Here is an 18230-nt window from a genome sequence, read left to right on the forward strand (position 1 = left end):
ACCTCAATTAATTCGCTCTGCCAAAATACGCGGCGCCTCAACTTACATACGTTCTGTCATTGTAATTAACTATAATTATATATATTAATTATTTTACTATATATTGGTTCAATGAAGTTGATTTACGAGACCAGGGAGGGGGCACACGGACAGCTGGGCGCCGGGTTGTTTGTTGCGCAGTTACTTGATGAAGGTCATTGTCTGGCTCGCCGTCACTGCCCCTGCCACTGTGATCACTCCGAACTACATCCTCAATGCCACCAACTACTTCACAAAGCTCTGGTACATCACTAAACTCACTTGAATCGTCGCAATCACTACTAATAACGAGATCGATTTCACTGTCACGAAGTGTACGACTACAACCCGCCATTGTTTCCGCACAACTAATATAAATAGCAAAATAATGGAATAAATCTACTGTAAAAGTAAATTAAATGGTCTCCTGATAGCAAACAACCCGTAGTAGTACAAACAATTGCTACTCGAGAGCAGCACTTATCGGCTCTAGTAGATAAAGCAGTGCGTGCCGATCTGTGCCGTTTAGGCTTCAGTGGTTATGTCTTGCGAGCGGGAGAGGGTTAAAAAGTTTTTGGAATTTATTTTTAATTTTGAGTTTATCAAAACTGGCTACATTAAAAAATGTTTTTCGTGGGGTCATATTTTATTCCATTGTATATCTAATTAATGCAGGCAAGAAAATTATTTTATTAATAATAACGAAATTTTTTATCAAAAGCTCTACAATGGGATTTTTCATGGAGGAATGAAATTTTCTAACAGAAGAACTTTAGCACTCAAAGTGTTAAGGGTTGGTTGTGGTAGAAAATATGTATGGGTCATATCAGTTTTTACTTCTTAACACTTACAGGATACATTAAGTAACAAATATTTAAATACAGTTACACAAAAGATAGTTTTAATTTAAAAATTAATATTTGGTTCTATGCACTTTTATGGTTGTTTACAGTTACATACTTTATTGTTTAAGTACTAAAGTTTCTAAAACCACCAAAAAATATAGTAATTCCGAGGGGTTAGTGAACACTGGAAAAATGGTATAACTATGTTCTGAAAACTCTTTGAACCTAGTACGAGAACTGTGTTTAAGAACAATAAACAAGAGTCCTGTAAACTCTGTCCTTCATCGTTGTTGTCAGTGTTTTTTGCAATATTGATATTAATTGTACACAAGGTCATATTATATCAATTCTACCAGTCTTGTTACTGAATATTTACTAAATTTCGGATTTCATAGATTTATTATTAAATTATAATTATTATAATATTCTTCGTCTAATGCATAAAGTACAGCATAAATGTTTTACTACTTTCCCTGATTCTCTGCGAAAAGCATCACAAACTATGAAAACTGTCCTGTTGTATTCACTTAATACTGTGCAAAACATTAAGACACAGGAAATTTTCTTTCATCAACAGAATAATACCACATAGCTAGAAATGGAATATGCAACAACTGTATGGAACAGTCTTGTCAGTCTGGATCAATAGGTTAACTGCACCGATGATAATTATTCTTAATTTGATAGGAAGCTCAATCTGAAAGTTTTGAGATATGAATATTTTTATAAATATTTTATATTTACAGTACTGCAATAATTTTACCATTCTTATCTGATTGTCTGAATGCTTATCAGTGCTTGACAGCAACTTCACTGGATACTTCAATCACTGTACTTATGTCATCATTTTGGAAAACTCAATTTCATTAAGTAATAGAGTTATTGAGAGAGCATTTTCGGGCTATGATTTTTAATGAACGTCTAAAAACTGCCTTTCGTTCAGAAGCTCCATCCTGTACTAATGTTTTTAATTGTTATTTGGAATTTTGAAGGGGCTACTGTAAAATCGGTTTATCTCAAGAGGAGTGCGTTGAACTTCTCAAATTGCCCTAGGTTCAATAGCACCACTCCATACTACTGATTTTAGTGTTATTTGGAAAGAGGTTGTTGACCCTGAACGTTCTGGAAGGATGCATTCTGTTGTCACTCAAGTAAATGTTGATCGGGTGCGCGTTATGGGCCAAAAGGGCTGTCACTGAACATATTAAATGATTGAAGTTTCCCTACGGATTAGATCCGCAGCAGTCAAATTATTATTATTATTTGGTGCAGTAATATTTTGCATGACAAAAAAAAAAAACAGAAAAACTTTTTCTCAATAGATATGATGAGCAAAAAGTTGATCATGTGAAAATCTGCCAGCAGGCCCTTCAACTGCGTAATAACGGTGGTTATTGGATTATTATTATTAATATTGGATTATTATTTCCGAAATTGCCACTGGTGATGAAAATACATACCATTTTATGACACTTGAACTCGAAGAAAGGGTCACTTGTGGGTGTTAGTCAAGAAACAACAATCAGTGAAGAAATTAAATGTACTCTGATTTCTTCAGAAGAACAAGACTGGTAAGTCTATAAAGCTGAAGGGACAAAGAACTGTCACAGCAAGTTGGTACAATGAACAATGCAGGCCAGAAGTTCTTAAACATTAAGGGTTTACTTTTGCACCACAACAATGCCTCTTCTTACACTGCTGCAAACACTTTGGAGATTTTGGCCAAAAACATATCAAAACGAGTGAGCACCCCCTTCCTCGCTATGTGCGACTTCTGGTTATTCTTCAACTTGAGGAAACATTTGCGTGATCGTTGAGTTTCTTCGGGAGCCAAAAATGTATGATGAGATTCATAAATATTTTTACTTAATTCCAAAAAGCTGAGTAGTTTCAGTAAATAAAAAAATCATCTTCAAAAGTGCATTGACACTGGAGGGGATTACTTCAATCATGGTTAATGTTTGATAAGTCTAACATAAAAACTTTCCGAGTGACCCTTGTATGTTTTTGCATAGACATAAAAATTGATATTAATGATAAAATATTGTGTTATTAAAACAGAACATAATATTTTTAATCTTTTGTTGCAGGAGGAAAGCTGCCATTATTTCTTTGAGAGTAATTGATAAGTGGTTGCTGAAAAGTATCTTAATCAATATGTTCAAAATTCTTTATTTTAAGTTCTTAAGATTAAAAACAACACTGTATGGTTATGAAATTACTATGCTATACTGATATTTATCTTTGTAATATTCATAATACTATTAATTAGGTAATTGTTTTGTAAATAGATCTAGACTGCAGTAGTGTATAGTATGTAAGTTAATTAAGGGGAAAATTATTACAAATTTTTTATAAATAAAACCTTTATTCATAGATATTTACAAGGACTGCAAAACAAATTAGTCAGCATTATAACAACAGTTAAAAAACATGATACACAAAAACCTTTAATTACCATTATATATATATATCGTATAAATAATTTAAAATATTTAATAAATGTTGTTATATTAAACTGAAAGAAAAAATCTTATAAATACATGGTATTTTATATTTAAACAGTAAATGTAATTACAATACATTCTATTATCAGCGTGAAATATGCCATATAAAATAAAAGTTCCTAAAAATTGTTCGAGAGTTTTCCTTATGGATTGCAGACCAGCTTCATTTTCACGTAGATAATAAAATGACCTGGAAAAATATTAACTTTAGTAAATATGTAACTTTTTCCCTTTACTCAACTATTTGTACATAATCAATGTAATACAATAAGTAGTACGTAATCATTTTACATTAAGGACTGAATGGACTGGACCAATTTTATAAAGATTTTTATGAATTACAATGTATTTTCTGTACCTGTTTGTTGTTGAATCCAATACTCCTTGACCTACTACTATAGTTAATACTACTGGTTGACCGAAAAATATGACTAAGATTAAAGATATTGAATATGAAAATGATAAAAGTATCAACTAAGAAACAGAAAAGAAAGCATTTGTTCTTAAAGTTTTGTTAATTTTTATTTTATTCTTATCACAGAATTGATTTAACAGTAGGTATAAAATTAAAGAAGGCATTGGTAAAACTTTAGAAAACATTTCTTTAACAATTTTTTCATTTATGTTTTAAATATGCCAACAATCTTGTTATTTAAGTTTTTTGTAAATAAATATGTTGGTATATACAACTATTACAGTTAAAATATACCTAGTTTAACCCTCCAACTGATGACCAATGGCACAGACGTTTATCAATACCGCTTGTGAACTCATAAAGACGGCACCAGCTGGCGGTCAACTTTCTGCTATTTTTACATGAAAACCGGTTAAGCTATAAAGACATAACTTGCACCAGTCGAATCCTTTATTCATAAATATCAATTAATTTTATATTCCTAAAATTACTCGCCAGCTGATATTGATCCAAAGGCTGCACGGCGTACAGATGACAGACTAAGTAGCTGGTGATGTGCTGCACGGCCTTGACGATCTTTGTTGCTGCTGTTGTGAAATGGGCGACCCTCATTGTTTAAATGATGTACATGAACTATTTTATGATGAAAATATTAGTTCTGGTGATGAAAGTGACATATAGGCATATGAACTGCATGATAATATTTTTGTCAGATTTGTTGTCAGGTAGTGTGGATGATTATAAACCAGTGGAATGTGAGTTTGGTTGTAAACAAATTGATAATGACAGTGACAACAACTCATCATTGTCTGATATTCCTTTTGCCCAAAGAATTCATCAAACACCAATATGGATACTGCCAAAAAAGTAGTACATACTGGTTTCTAACAAAATAAAGATGTATAACACTTATTACTTAGCATTAAGCACATATTTTTTAAAAATACCTAAAAAATATGCTGCTCAAAGACAAAAACCAGTGTATCATTCTGGGAGTTTCTTATTGTTAGTTGGGGGTTAAAATAAAAATGTTATAAAATAAAAACCAATATATAATTTAGTCATAATAGAAACAAAATAATTAATTACATGGAGTGATTAAAGTAAAATATTACTTTATTTAATTCTCATCGTAGAGTGGGGTGGCGTCACCAATAGAGCTCTCTATCATTGAACGGGGACTGTTGATGGTACGGGGAGTGGACCGGGGTGACGCCGTGTAGCGTGGGGACTTGGTGCCTAGGCCGAAGGGGTCATATGGTCCTGACCCTGGCAGCTGTCGTGGGGACTTGGTATTATCGTACCCACGTGGTGACTGCTCGTAACCTTCAACAAAGCCATGTCCAAAATTAGTTAAAGACTTTTTATATTAACAAATTTATTGATTTAAAAGTCAGCTGTAGTGAAACAACCTTGAGCTATTTCCCATAAGAACAATGTTGAACCTCATTCATTTTACACCCTTATTTTTCATTGTAGCATTATGGGAGATGACTCGTTTTAAAGATATTAATGAATACATATCCAAATAACTTTTAGTAATTTTGTAAAGTGTTTACTTTTTTAACATTGAAACAATAAATTACAATTAAATTTGAGATATTTTTCTATGTAACCTTTAAAATATATATAAAAGTGTTTGGACACATACTAATATCTTTAACATAAAATAATAATAGTTAATAAATCACTTTATTTAGGTTTCAATTAAAATATAAAATAATACTTAAAATGCACAAATAATGACTACATTTTTCTTAGGATAGCTGAAAAATGTATTTAAAGAAATGAGTCGTAACAAAATGTCAAACAGTTATTTGAAGTTGGTTCGACTTACCGTGGTGAGGGGAAGGCTTGTAGGGAGGACCGCGTGGGGACCGGGTAGTCTGGTTGTTGCGTGGCGTGCCTCTTCGGTCCTCGTATCTGCTTGGCGTTGACCCTCTGAATAAAAAAATATTATTAAAAAGTAATCTAATTTAGTTTTAAGCTACTGAATTCTGTTTCAACATTTTAATTTGTTATTCTATATCACAAAAATAGCTGCATATGACTGTACAATTTAATAAAAATATGCTTGGAAGAATAAAATAATAAATTGTATAATACAAATAGTTTGTACAAAATAATGGATATCAAAGCTCCCATTTTATATTTTGATATTGTAGATTTGCTAAGATCCTAAGTTCAAATGTCATTGGTGTCCCAGCAAATATTGAGAAAGGTTGCCCTATTCTTAAAAATAAAAATGACAAATTATTCCAATTTGAAAATAGATTTTAAAACATAGCCGTTTGTGTACTACTTTGGAAAGTAAAGACTTTTAGGGAATTATTGACAGTGTCTAGTATTTCTAACATGAGCTCACACGACTTGTCACAAATTAAACTCACCCCTGGCGAGGTGTTCCGCTACGAGGTGTTAAGTTGGCGTTCTCTCGCTGCTTCAGCCTCGCCCACTCCTCAGCTGCCTTGCGCCAGTCCATAGGGTCTGACGGCATGTTGCTCCTGTCACAAACATTGTTACCAATTAACCTTTGTTATCTATTATACTGGCTACTAGTGGTTAACATGGGCTCAGACACTTTGCTTTGTCTATTACAACTATAATGCTACTACTGTTGAAACATAGGCTTGCAAACGTTATTTTAAGTCACAAAATAAAACAAAAATTACAGATAAGAATAAAGATGCCCATTTTCATTTACACTGACAATGCCTTAGTTTTTACAACTGACAAGAAAAAAGTAAATTTCCTTTGAATTAAATATTATTTGAGCAAAGACCAAATAATACAACAGATTATCTAGAAGCAATCTAGAAGCATCAAATAATTGATTCAATTTAAGTGTTAGGCTAATTGGAGTATATTTTATTAAAATTAATATTGTTCTGATAATTGAAATCAACATTAAGAGAAATATGCATTGTAAAATTTAAATACAACTAATTCTCATCGATGTGTACTTTAAATGATAATTTCAAGAAACTTTTATTTTCAATAACCTGTGACCTAACAACCTAAGTCATCTTCCACTTCATCTAAAACGTTTTTCACAGTAACACTAAGGTAACTAAATACACTATCTATTATTGAGTATCATCAAACAAACCGAACAAAACAATTTAAAACTCAAATATGCTAGCTAATTTGAATATTTGCTTATTCGTCATATTTTTTTTTAATTTCTATCATAGTATACATTGTTTAAGGTATTAAATGGAAGTATTAATTTACACATTTAATTAATGCATACCTGTTTTTAACATCTGTGTAAGAAGAGTGTGAACAAAGTCAAACTTCAGGTACATTAAGATTCCATAACAAATCTTAATTAATTTTATTCTATTAGGACAACAAAATGAATCACAAAGAAAGTAAGAATAATATAGAGACCAAACGCTCTTAAGTACTCATTGTATTTAGTCAATTGTAAGAGTCAACAACCGACCAATGGGTGCAGTAAAACTGGCTGCAATCAGAGGGAGGGGAGACGATGGCGGAGGAGGGCCAGGAGGGGTTACAGGGTGAGGAGCTGAAGGCAGGGGAGAGGTACAGGCTGCAGGTAGGAGAGTAGGGACTCAACAGACTGGACTTGATAGAGGTCCTGAAATAGAGAAATACCAACCAATCACTACTGACTGCTGCTTTCAGACTTTCATATACCTATACAGATTTTTAACCCTTTGAGTGGGTGTACTGAAAAGTACCAGATATGTTTCTAGTAGGTGTACCTAAAAGTGCCAGCCCTTTTGAAGACATTTTGCAAGGTTTCAATAAAAAATTCACAGATTGATTATTTAATAAGCTATTGAAAATTCTGCCTAATTAACATAAAATAACAAAGTTACTATAACATTGAATTTAGGAATACCAAAAAATGGGCTTACCTAAAAAAATTCCAGAATTTATTTATAAATTTCATTTTTCAACCAAATTATCATTACCAAAAAAATTCATATCCTTTTCTTTATCCATATCACGGGAAAGAGTATTCAATTGTCTATAAATCTTGAAAAATTCATAGCATTATCTTCAATAATGAGCGAGTTATACAACTTTTAAGTCACTGAGAAATATGCGTCACAATCTGTGACTGATGTCAGTGCCTTCTAGACTGATTTTCGTTAAAGTCAATTGATTGGAAGTGTACTATAACAATTTATTTTTAAAAGAACAGTTCTTCATGAACAATTTAATATGATATTAGTTTTAAAAATATAAAGTTTTTGATTTTTAGTGATTTTTTTTCCTAAACGTCCATAAATCGGATTTTAGCACTTTTCGGCCAACTTTTGACGTCCAGTAGAATCAGAAATTGGCACTTTTCAGATAACTTTTGACGTCCGGTAAAATCGGACGTTGTCACTCAAAGGGTTAAAAATTTCTGACGTATTTATTAAATGTTACAACTTACATACATATGTTAATAGTGGAGAAATAGTTTAACAAATATAATCACTGGTTTCCATGTAGATTTTTGTTAATACAGTTAACTTTAAAAAATAACAGCATTAAAAATCTGGCTTGTTTAAAATATAAACAGATAACATTGTATATTACAAGCCATAGAAAATAATAGATAAGGTTATACCAGTAAAACAACTTCTATCGAAAAGACTGGATCTCTTTTCATACATATTCTATCTCCACAAAAATGTGTGTGTGTTATCATATTATTTATGAGTACCCAATTATTTAATGGAGAAGTTCTTTATTCCTAGGCTTCCACCGCCAATAATCCAACTATCATCTACGTTTTCCAACTCACACCATGTACAAACATTGCTTGCCCAATGAAACTTTTGAAATACTTCGGCCTCGCTGTGGATTCTTAGGTCAAAAGATGTTAAACCAAAATCAGTTTTGGTTTGATATCTGTTAACTAAAGATGGCCTTCACAGAAGGAATGTTTTAACGTGATGTAACTTGATGTGAAAGAAATAGATAACTCCTTTAAAGCTTTTTAATGAAAACGTTAAAAGCTTTTTGTTCAAGAAGTGTTTTTATTGTGTTAACTGTATTCTTAGATGAACAGCAATGATGTATTAATCAATATAGTATAAAGTTGTATGTAAACATTCTAATACGCACACATTGATTTATTACAAAATATAATTTATACTTTATTTATATTTTAATTTAGAACTGATGTTTTTAATAACTGGCATGCTATCCACTTCAAGATATGTCCTGTTAAATCAAAATGTACAAATAAAAATAATTAAAAATGGTGTTAACATTATTATAAAAACTAGACTCACCCAGTGACGGACCTAGCGAACTGCTGTTGGGGGGGCGTTGGCGAGGGGGACGGTGTAGTGCGATGGCTGGGGGTGTGCATGAACACAGGTGCAGCGGCAGGAGGCCCCATGGGGGTCTGGCTGCCGTACCGCGGAGTCTGTGTCACATGGTGGGGCGTGTGGTACGGTGTCATGAACGGCGTCTGGGCTGTTGGTGTATACGGCTATAACACAAAAAATTTGATTTCAGTACAAACAAACAAAATTCTAGTGCACACAAAAAGTACAATTTGGTGCAAGCATTACAATTTTTGTAATAGCACATTTCCAATGTCACCATTATGTGACTTTTGCTACAACTCCGTAATGAACAACGAACCTTGCACGTGTGAAGGGTTAAGGAGAGTGTCCAAGAATCATGACTGTTATTATTTTTTTAATTCCAAACTAATATAATGAAACTAAATAATTCCAAAATTGTAAACAGGACTCATAAAATTTAAGGAATAACCAAAAACAAAGTATTAAAATTAAATTTAATCAATATTTCTGACTATTTTTTTTTGCAAATTGTTTCAATTTGCAAATCCTTCTAACAACGCTTCAAATATATTGCAAGGTAATAACCACTATATTTTCTAATAGCACCACTGTCCATTCAACCAGATATACTTTGAACATATTTATTTCTAGTGATATTTTAAAATATTATTTTTAAAGTTCTACAATGCACAAATGAAAATTAAATATAAAAAATTGTCAACTATCTCTCTCCTACGGTATAGAAATAAATTAGTACATTGAACTGTCACAAAAGCATTTTTTCAAGATAAGAGATTTAAAATTATGTGCTTTTCAAGGCGCTTGCCCTCAAATCAATGATAGTGAAGAAGTAACGAATCTGTACTTACAGTGTTGGGGTAGGTGGGCATGGTGTAGCCACCGGGGGTGGTGGGGTAGTGGGGAGTCTGGCTGGCCACCTGAGCCAGGTTGTGCAACATGTGAGGGTTCATGTTTTGAGCCACCCTGTGCAGAGTCTCTGGATTCACTGCAACCACAAAACAATATTTAAATAACAATAAAAATCCATCTCTCTTCTTAGTGTTATTTAACTCTAAAGGAAAATCAAAATCATTAGGTAGTTTGCATAGCAGAAATATAAAACTGTACAGGTTAACCAAATTGTTGCAACAAAAACCATGTTTATATAAATAGATCAGTATATCAGAAAAGAAACATCACTTTAGGCTATTTAAATTTGGATCTTTAGGTACATGTTTTCATAATTTGGTTTTTAGTACAACCAGTTATTATTTTTACCAGGTAAAACTTTGAATAAATTATAATCAACTAAAACACACTGATACAGTTTTTTGTGGCGTTCGAACTTACTGTTGATGTTGACATTTGGAGTGAACGGATGGTGAGGTGTGGTCGCTCGGTTCGTTGTCAACCCGGACCTGGGAGTGCTAGGAGTGCCCGGAATGGGATCCCTAAAGTGTTCTTTGAACCACTTGAAGCACATCCCGACTGTATCGAACGTCTGCCCTCTGAACCGGAAACCATCCGGTGTGACCGTGATCAGTTCGTGTTTACAACGGTTCCGAGGTAGGTATGACAACAGAAATTTTCCTGGGTAGTTCTGGAACAAAAGCATTACGGTAAGGAATTTTATTCAACACTTTGAAGAAAGCAGGTACCCAAGTTGGGATACATGTAAAGATGTTAATTTTAAAATGAAAAACACCATAAAGCGAAAAGTGTTTCAAAAAGATTTTTGGACAAAGAGGGCAAGTAAGATTTTAATAAGAAATCAAATGGCTGCCTAAACTTTTCTAATTTGGTGAGTGAGGCTTATCCTTCATGGAAACACATAGTGGGCACAGAAAGATAGAATATTCTATCACACACAATCATTTGGAGAGGTTAAAGGTTCTTGGAGGAATTAAAAGTAGCTATTAACAAAAAAATGTTCAATAATATTTTTATATTGAGGAGAAGGTCTTTCAAAATCAAAGATTCAATCATAAAACGACCCCACAAATGAGCAAGTTTTTGATTTCAAAAAGACTAATTCTAAAAAAAATATTATTAGATATAGATGGTTGATTAATAATAGCTACATCTAATTTTTGACAGTTAAAACACATTTTCCTAATTTAAAACCATAACTGTTGACCTCACTTATTTAAAACAACCAAATGTATTTTGCAACAAAACACACCTCTATAAATTATGAGTGTATAGTTGCCAAAAAAGTTGTTTGTAGACACATACATAAAGAATTAAATGTGTTCACATTTTTTGGGCTAATACTATTTTAATTATTTAAAGCACAACTTGAAACAATTTTCACAAAGCTACATAAAAATTAAAAGAACATTTCAGATTTGTTAACTTTTGGGAGAATTTTCACTGTGTATTAATACAATACATAATTAAAAGGGAAACAGACAACGTTCTGGAAGTAAACAAATTACAAATTTAAATGGTACTAGCAGTATTAGCAGTAAAAGTGCTATTTAAATGGTTTTTGGTAGTACTAATGGTGTTATTTACGGACATTGCCACTTGCTTCCCTTATCAGTTATTTTTCATGTAGTATTTGAATCCAAACTAAATTATAGAAAGCTCAAGTGAAAATCTTAAACATTTAATTTGCATACTCCTAGTCTCCACACAACCTACCTTAGAGACAGATATAATATAGTGTATTTTCTGAGGATTCTTCTTCTTCTCCTCCTTTAGGAACTCTTCTGCCTTATCTTTAAGACCGCCTTCAGTATCCTTGTAGTAGCGGAATGAGAACAGGTCTCTAGCGTGCGCCGCCATGGGGTTGACATGCCTGGCGATGATCTCGTCCAGATCCTCAAACTCTTCGTTGCCAATCCACAACGACTGGCCAAGTGAGAAAGCATTCTCCTTGTTCTCTTCACGCACGTCGATGTGCTGGTAGATCCCGTCCGCCACCTTCCATGTCACCGTCAGGTGATCAGCTCCCTGTACATCACAGGTCTTATCTCAACAAGACTATAAACTTGGGGGAGAAAGACATCAGTACGTTGTTTAGAGCCATGCATGTTTACAAATCTAAATGTACAAGAGAACTTGTACTTTCTTTGGATGGATCTTTGAAGTGTTTTTTTTTGTTCCATGTTATCTGTTAAAAAAATTCAATAACCTGTTAAAACTCAGTACCATGTTTGCCATACGTAGTCCTGATGCTAAACCAAAGCATGAAGATATGCTATTGGAGCAAGTTTAGAGAAAGGAGTTAAATCAATCGGTATTCTCAGATAGATATATCATAGCATGAGATACACAGCTGAAAATCTACAAAGTAGCAAAACTATGTCATAACAGGCCCTAAATAAAAAACATCTATGGGAAGCTAAACATAGCTTCTTTGTATACGAATTGGGGACAACTAAAACTTTGGAGTGACAATACTTGAAAGCAATAAAAAAAAACAAAACACGTAAAACCAGGAAAAATATGATTTTTTTAAGGATAATTTGAAGAAATTATTGTTATTTTATTGGTGGTAAGAGAGAGTTTGGTGTGTTATAAACCTCCCTCCCTGTAAGGTCACATTGGGGTATCTTGAACTATAATCAAAACAGAAAAATGCACCTCCCAATTTCAACTATTTAACACTTGACAAAATGAATTTTTCCCCATATCCATTAACCCCCCTAATGGTATGGTATGGTAGTTAACCACCAACTAACAAACAAAAAATACTACCATTTTGATATTTTTAAAATGGAAAGAAAGAGGGCTTGTCAATGATGATATATGAAAGTGACAACCTGGTTTCTGTATAATTACCTTACTGGAAGGTCGTATTATGCACTCTCCCTGTTCCATATTAGCCATGATCTTCTCTGCCTCTACAAAGGAAATGTTGTGGAATGCAGGGTGCACTATGACCCTTTTGATATACGTCTGTCGCTGCTTTATCTTCTTAGCATCCTCCTCAACTTTGATGTCCTTCGCCTCAGCCTCATGGTCATAAAATGGATCTTTTGGAGGTCTGAAATATTAAAAACATACTATGTTTAAACATTTGTTTTAAAAACACTTTTAAAAAGGAATTGATACATTCTACCAGCTTTTTCTAATTGGAATATAATACTTAATTTATAAACAACCACTCCAATAATTATTAAATTTTATTTTTGTAAGGCCTTTTGTGTTCAAGGAACACATCATAAGGCCCACATAGCTGAAATAAAATGTTATGTGGGTTTTATTTCAGTTATGTGGGTCTGATGATGTGTTACTTGAACACAAAAGGCCTTACAAAAATAAAATTTAATAATTATTGGAGTCTTTTTTTATAAATTAAGTAAGGAATAGAGAGTTCTGGGAAATCAATGTTCAAACAAAGTAGGATTGAAATTGTCCTTTAATGCATACAGTACAGAAGTTTAATATGGAATGATTATGCTTATACTATGGGTGATCGAACACTGAAATCTGATATGATAATAGTATGCCTTCAAATCGAATGCTGAATAGCTTTCAAATAAGAACAGCGTTAATGCAATTTTTTTGGATAATAAAACAGCTTCTGATATTTTCCGAATTTCTTAGTAAATTTGTTAAGGTTGCTGAATTTTGTAATGTAAACGGCCAACTATGTAATAATTAAATTACACTGAATTAACTTCAGCAATATAATTATAAAGCTAAGATTTAGTAATGAATACATAATATTATATATGATAGTCAAGACGGTTGCCTAAGATTTCCGTGCCTACATCATACTTGGTAACAGTTTTCTCTAATATTTTAGAACAACTAGAATAGTCTGATAGGTCAACAAATTAATATTTCAATTAAAACTGAAGTGATAAATGTATTTAAATTAAATTTTGAATTATTGCACACACCCATTTAATTTAATATGCCCCTTAGAGCATCACAAATTACAATCTCAGTTTTATTTAACTTAGCATAAATTAAATTGTCAATTTTCTCGAAATAGTTAATTTCTGACAATGTACCAGTTTGTAACACACAATATGTATTTTGTGTTATTTTAGCAATAGATCTATTTTATTTATAGGATAATAAAACAAATATATACCTCCATTCATGGTTCTTGTCGAGGAGATCTGAGCTCTTAGAGGTGGCGTCTATGGAGAACCGCTCTACGTCTATCTTGGTGATACGACAGTGTATCATCTGCCCCCGACTCACCCTCTCCTCAGGGTCTGTCACGTGCTTGTCTGACAGATTCTTGATGTGGATGTAACCGGTGATGCCGTTGTCCAGCCGTATCCTCACGCCAGTTGCCTGGCCTGGACATCCTCCCGCGTCGAAATGGTTCCATACCTGTAATGAAAAATCGTATGATGTATTGTGTAATCGATGTTGTTTCAGTTTGAATCACTAACTCAATTCAAAATATCCAAGCGATCCTGGCTGACATAGAGCAAAGGTATATATGTATCTTGTCATCTATATCTAACTACAGTTCACTGAGATTGTATGCAAATTTTCAAGTCTAAAGCTCACTTTGTTACCAACAAAAATGTTTACTACTTACATGTTAAAATGTTATGATTGTACTTTGTTTGTTTATAAATTTATTTATTTTGCAATTATATCTTTGACATCATGATTACCCAAAAGACAGATGTAAAAATATTCGCTAATGCTCAGCCAAATCCATACAGTGTTATGCACCATCATCGAACTCGATGTTGCTTATATAGAACTGAGGCTTCATGCAAAATGTCCTCTATAGGTAAACTTGTTCTCGATATATTGTGTGGACAGAAAAATTAAATTTTTCCAGCCCCTCGAGTGATAAGCTACACTAATGCTCAGACAATCAGCAATACTGAATATTAAATACCCAAATGCACATTTAAAAAATGTGCAGTACAGATTTAACAAGTCAAAACCAAACAGTAGGTAGTATGCTGATTGGCAAACTAAGTGTAAACTACAACAGTTTTGATAACAAAAACAGATTTACATTTTGGCTATATTTTTCTACATCCATTCCAATCCAAAGTGGCAAAAATATAAAAAATTGAGAAATTTAATTATTGTAAATAGTGATGTGATATTCTAAATCACATAAACAGTTTGTTTGCTATCAGTGAATGCAGTCAGATCCATATCTGAATCCACTACGTATCTGGAACTAACTTAGTTCCATAAAATGCACAGAACCAACCTCTGAGAGCTCGGGAAAGTCGTTTTTAAGACAGAACGGACACTGCCACAACCCTGTATCCTCTTTCCTGACAGGGTTCGCCTGATCTAGCTGGTCACCCTCCGGTTTTCTGTGCGTGATTCCTGAAAAATATTGCAGAATTTATTATAATAATTTATTACAATTCTTTGAATAAGATAGTTGTTAGTAATTAAGGATTTAATCACTGAAACTGCCGTCGAACTTAACACATACCTGTGACCGTGGCTTGGATCATCTTCCCGATGTAGAAAGTTTCTGGCGACTCGTGTGTGAGCATGTTGAACATTTCCATTGAGTTGGGAGGTTGGTAAGGCTGCCTGAGATCCTTGTAGCGGTGATTCAACTCGGCTCTGATGTCGTACAGTGTGATGCTTTTGTTGCCAAAGCCCTGAGAACAAAATTATATTATTAACTTCTTGATGTAATTCGACAAAATCTACAGAAAGTTACCTGATTTATTAGCAACCCTTTACATATTAGTAAATGGTCAGTTCTATTGCAAAACGTTATTAGCAGCAAACAGGCCTGTTTTCTGAGAATAATGATTAGAGTTAATATAAAAATCTCCTCCTACTTCACAGTCAGAGCTATTTAGCATTTTAAAATTAAGGATAGGATCAAGTAAACTCACAATTAAGAGGAAGCTTCTGGCACCTTATTAACAATTTTCAACAAAAATCCCACATTGTTGAATAATACACTGAAAACCATGTTAAAGAAATTCTTTACTTCCCCATACTAACCTGCCTTTTCAATATTCAATAAATTAACATCCATCACAATGACAGTTTTTAAGCTGTATTTTCTTACATCTACATTAAAATGTGCACAGACTGCTACAGAATTAAACAAGTCACAGTGAGGTGTTTGTATTACACAATGCTAAAATTCTTTTTACCATTGTTTTGTGATGAGGAGTATTCTGTGCATTCCCTCACGTAATTATCACAGCTGATTGATTATAACCGCAAGAATGATCTGTTATTATTAGTTGTCTGTTACAAACTCTTTTGTTGCATAAGGTTTACAAAAGACATGAGTCACTTTAAAATATAATATTAAAAAAAATGTATTATAAGAAAATAAAAGAAAAGAGATTTTACTAATCTAACTACTTAAGAAGGCAAAATTGTCTCTTGGAAGTATGGCATTTAATTATCTTTAATTGCAAAAAATAATTTAAAATATTAACAATTATGAGACAGAGCATTTGTTTATTCCCACTGAATGAATTAGAGCTGTCGGACAGGTCTTTTGACGTCATATTATTAGGACTCCAGCCTGTATTATAGGCTGACCTTGATTGTACACATACAAAAATTGCATTATTTATGTAAAGCACATGTCTCTCTACCTATAGAATACACAGAGTGGGGCATGACTGATTCTAATTTTAAATTTTAATTTTCTCAAGAATTCTAAAAGTATACAGCAAACTACAGAGTAAATAGTTATTAGCTATATAACACCATTTTTTGATTAAACTCAGTTTTTACCTGTCTCTCTAATTCTTCAGCAAAAGCATCCAAGTCCAAGTCCTTCAGTCGCTCTGGAGCCTCCAGAATCTCTTCCAGGGCTCCTGCAGGGTTGGCATCCTCATCATCATACTCAAGTGCATCCACGGCCATCTTCCGGGCCCACTCGTATGTCTGGGGGTGCACTCGTGAGCCGTCTAACACCTCCACATATGCCTCAGTACTAAAAATATTAATTTCAGATTAATTTCTTCGCTAACTTTTCATTCCAGGCTCTAAGGAAAACCTTTTAAATTTTAGGAACCTATTCTTTAAAATATTAATTGCCTGATCGTGTGCATTAACACATCAAAATAAATACACTCATATACATCAGTAAAAACATAAAAATACCTAGTTGCCTTAGTGGGCGGTGAAATCCTCAAAAATAAGGTTCTGGAAATTCAAATTAATACATAAATCAAACAAGTTGTACTTATTCGAAAATTGACTTATTCACCAGCATCATAGATTTATTGACCGTTATTATCACACTGTAGGAAAGCAGCTAAACTTAACTATAGATAAGTCGCTTTGAAAGTGACCTGTGCGAAGATTTCTTGCACACATAGGAGGAGCAGGAGCTCGACCATGCCTACCGCCACCCCTCTTTCACTGCTCGATCTATTTCCTCTACAAGACACAAGTGGGAACCGAATGCTTTGCTTCCCTGCGTTGGTGTTTTGGAGCATCACGCTATTTTTTGTGATTCTCGTTGTTATGGAATAACAAATATTATTAATGTTAAGAATAGTCCATTGCATCTGTTTGATTAATATGTTAGTATAATTACTGGGTTTGTAAAACAGCAGTTATATATAATACTAACCCTACGAGTGGTAAAGTGGTTCACGCTTCTTCCTCTCCACATCTCTCACTCCCCTCCCCCCCCAGCACCGTTCACTTAACAGGTCGCTTTCAAAGCGGCTCACCTATCGTATTAATCTACACACAGCACCCAAAGTCTGATACTACAAAAAAATATTGCAAGGGTGAGTGGCATTTCACCTAAACAGCATAATACAGAACTTAAGTTCCTGGACCGTTGAGTGTCCTACCTGTCGCCCAAGGCATTGGTGTCTATCTTGATGAAGCCGACGCAGTTGATGAAGACATTGGGACCCATGTGACATGCGGTGACAAGTTGTGTCCGGTTCTCCAGCCTCTGGTTTGTCTGTTTGAGAAGTTTGATGAGAGCAGCTCCCTTACGCGGCCCCAACCCGCACACAAACTGCACCAGGTTGCCGCTGTACACGTTCGCCACTATAGCATTTATGTCGACACCAACTTCGTTTGTGCGGTTTACAAACTCCAGGTTCAATGCTTCCAGCAGTTCGTCCCGGTTTAGATGATCCTGCACACAAGTTTACTGAGTTAATACTCGAGAAAGAGTATAAAATATACAATAACTAAATCCTTCTGAAACTTGTTTCACTAAACAATAAATTAGAACAATTGTAGAACATTTTAATTT

The 18230-nt window shown here is 33.7% G+C and overlaps 2 protein-coding genes across 3 annotated transcripts in view; one reads left to right on the forward strand and one right to left on the reverse strand.

Moving 5' to 3' along the window:
• Positions 1-3727, forward strand: part of LOC124367850 (probable cytochrome P450 CYP44) — a 28966-nt gene extending 25239 nt beyond the window's left edge. For both annotated transcript variants that reach the window (XM_046825012.1, XM_046825013.1), the window contains exon 11: positions 2954-3727. The gene's annotated coding sequence lies outside the window, so the exon portion shown is untranslated. The remainder of the gene's footprint in view (positions 1-2953) is intronic.
• LOC124368310 (transcription elongation factor SPT6) overlaps positions 3212-18230 on the reverse strand; it is a 30521-nt gene continuing 15502 nt past the window's right edge. The window contains exons 18-31 of the mRNA XM_046825584.1: positions 17815-18110; positions 16739-16940; positions 15456-15630; positions 15222-15343; positions 14121-14368; positions 12857-13061; positions 11714-12025; positions 10418-10667; positions 9937-10073; positions 9047-9249; positions 6176-6289; positions 5623-5726; positions 4901-5111; positions 3212-3560 (exon numbers count right to left, since the gene is read on the reverse strand). Of these exons, the coding sequence (XP_046681540.1) occupies positions 4906-5111; positions 5623-5726; positions 6176-6289; positions 9047-9249; positions 9937-10073; positions 10418-10667; positions 11714-12025; positions 12857-13061; positions 14121-14368; positions 15222-15343; positions 15456-15630; positions 16739-16940; positions 17815-18110 (2574 nt within the window). The 3' untranslated portion in view covers positions 3212-3560; positions 4901-4905. The remainder of the gene's footprint in view (positions 3561-4900; positions 5112-5622; positions 5727-6175; positions 6290-9046; positions 9250-9936; positions 10074-10417; positions 10668-11713; positions 12026-12856; positions 13062-14120; positions 14369-15221; positions 15344-15455; positions 15631-16738; positions 16941-17814; positions 18111-18230) is intronic.

The sequence above is a fragment of the Homalodisca vitripennis genome, chromosome 8, assembly GCF_021130785.1.
Source record: "Homalodisca vitripennis isolate AUS2020 chromosome 8, UT_GWSS_2.1, whole genome shotgun sequence".
In the NCBI taxonomy this organism is placed as follows: Eukaryota; Metazoa; Arthropoda; class Insecta; order Hemiptera; family Cicadellidae; genus Homalodisca; species Homalodisca vitripennis.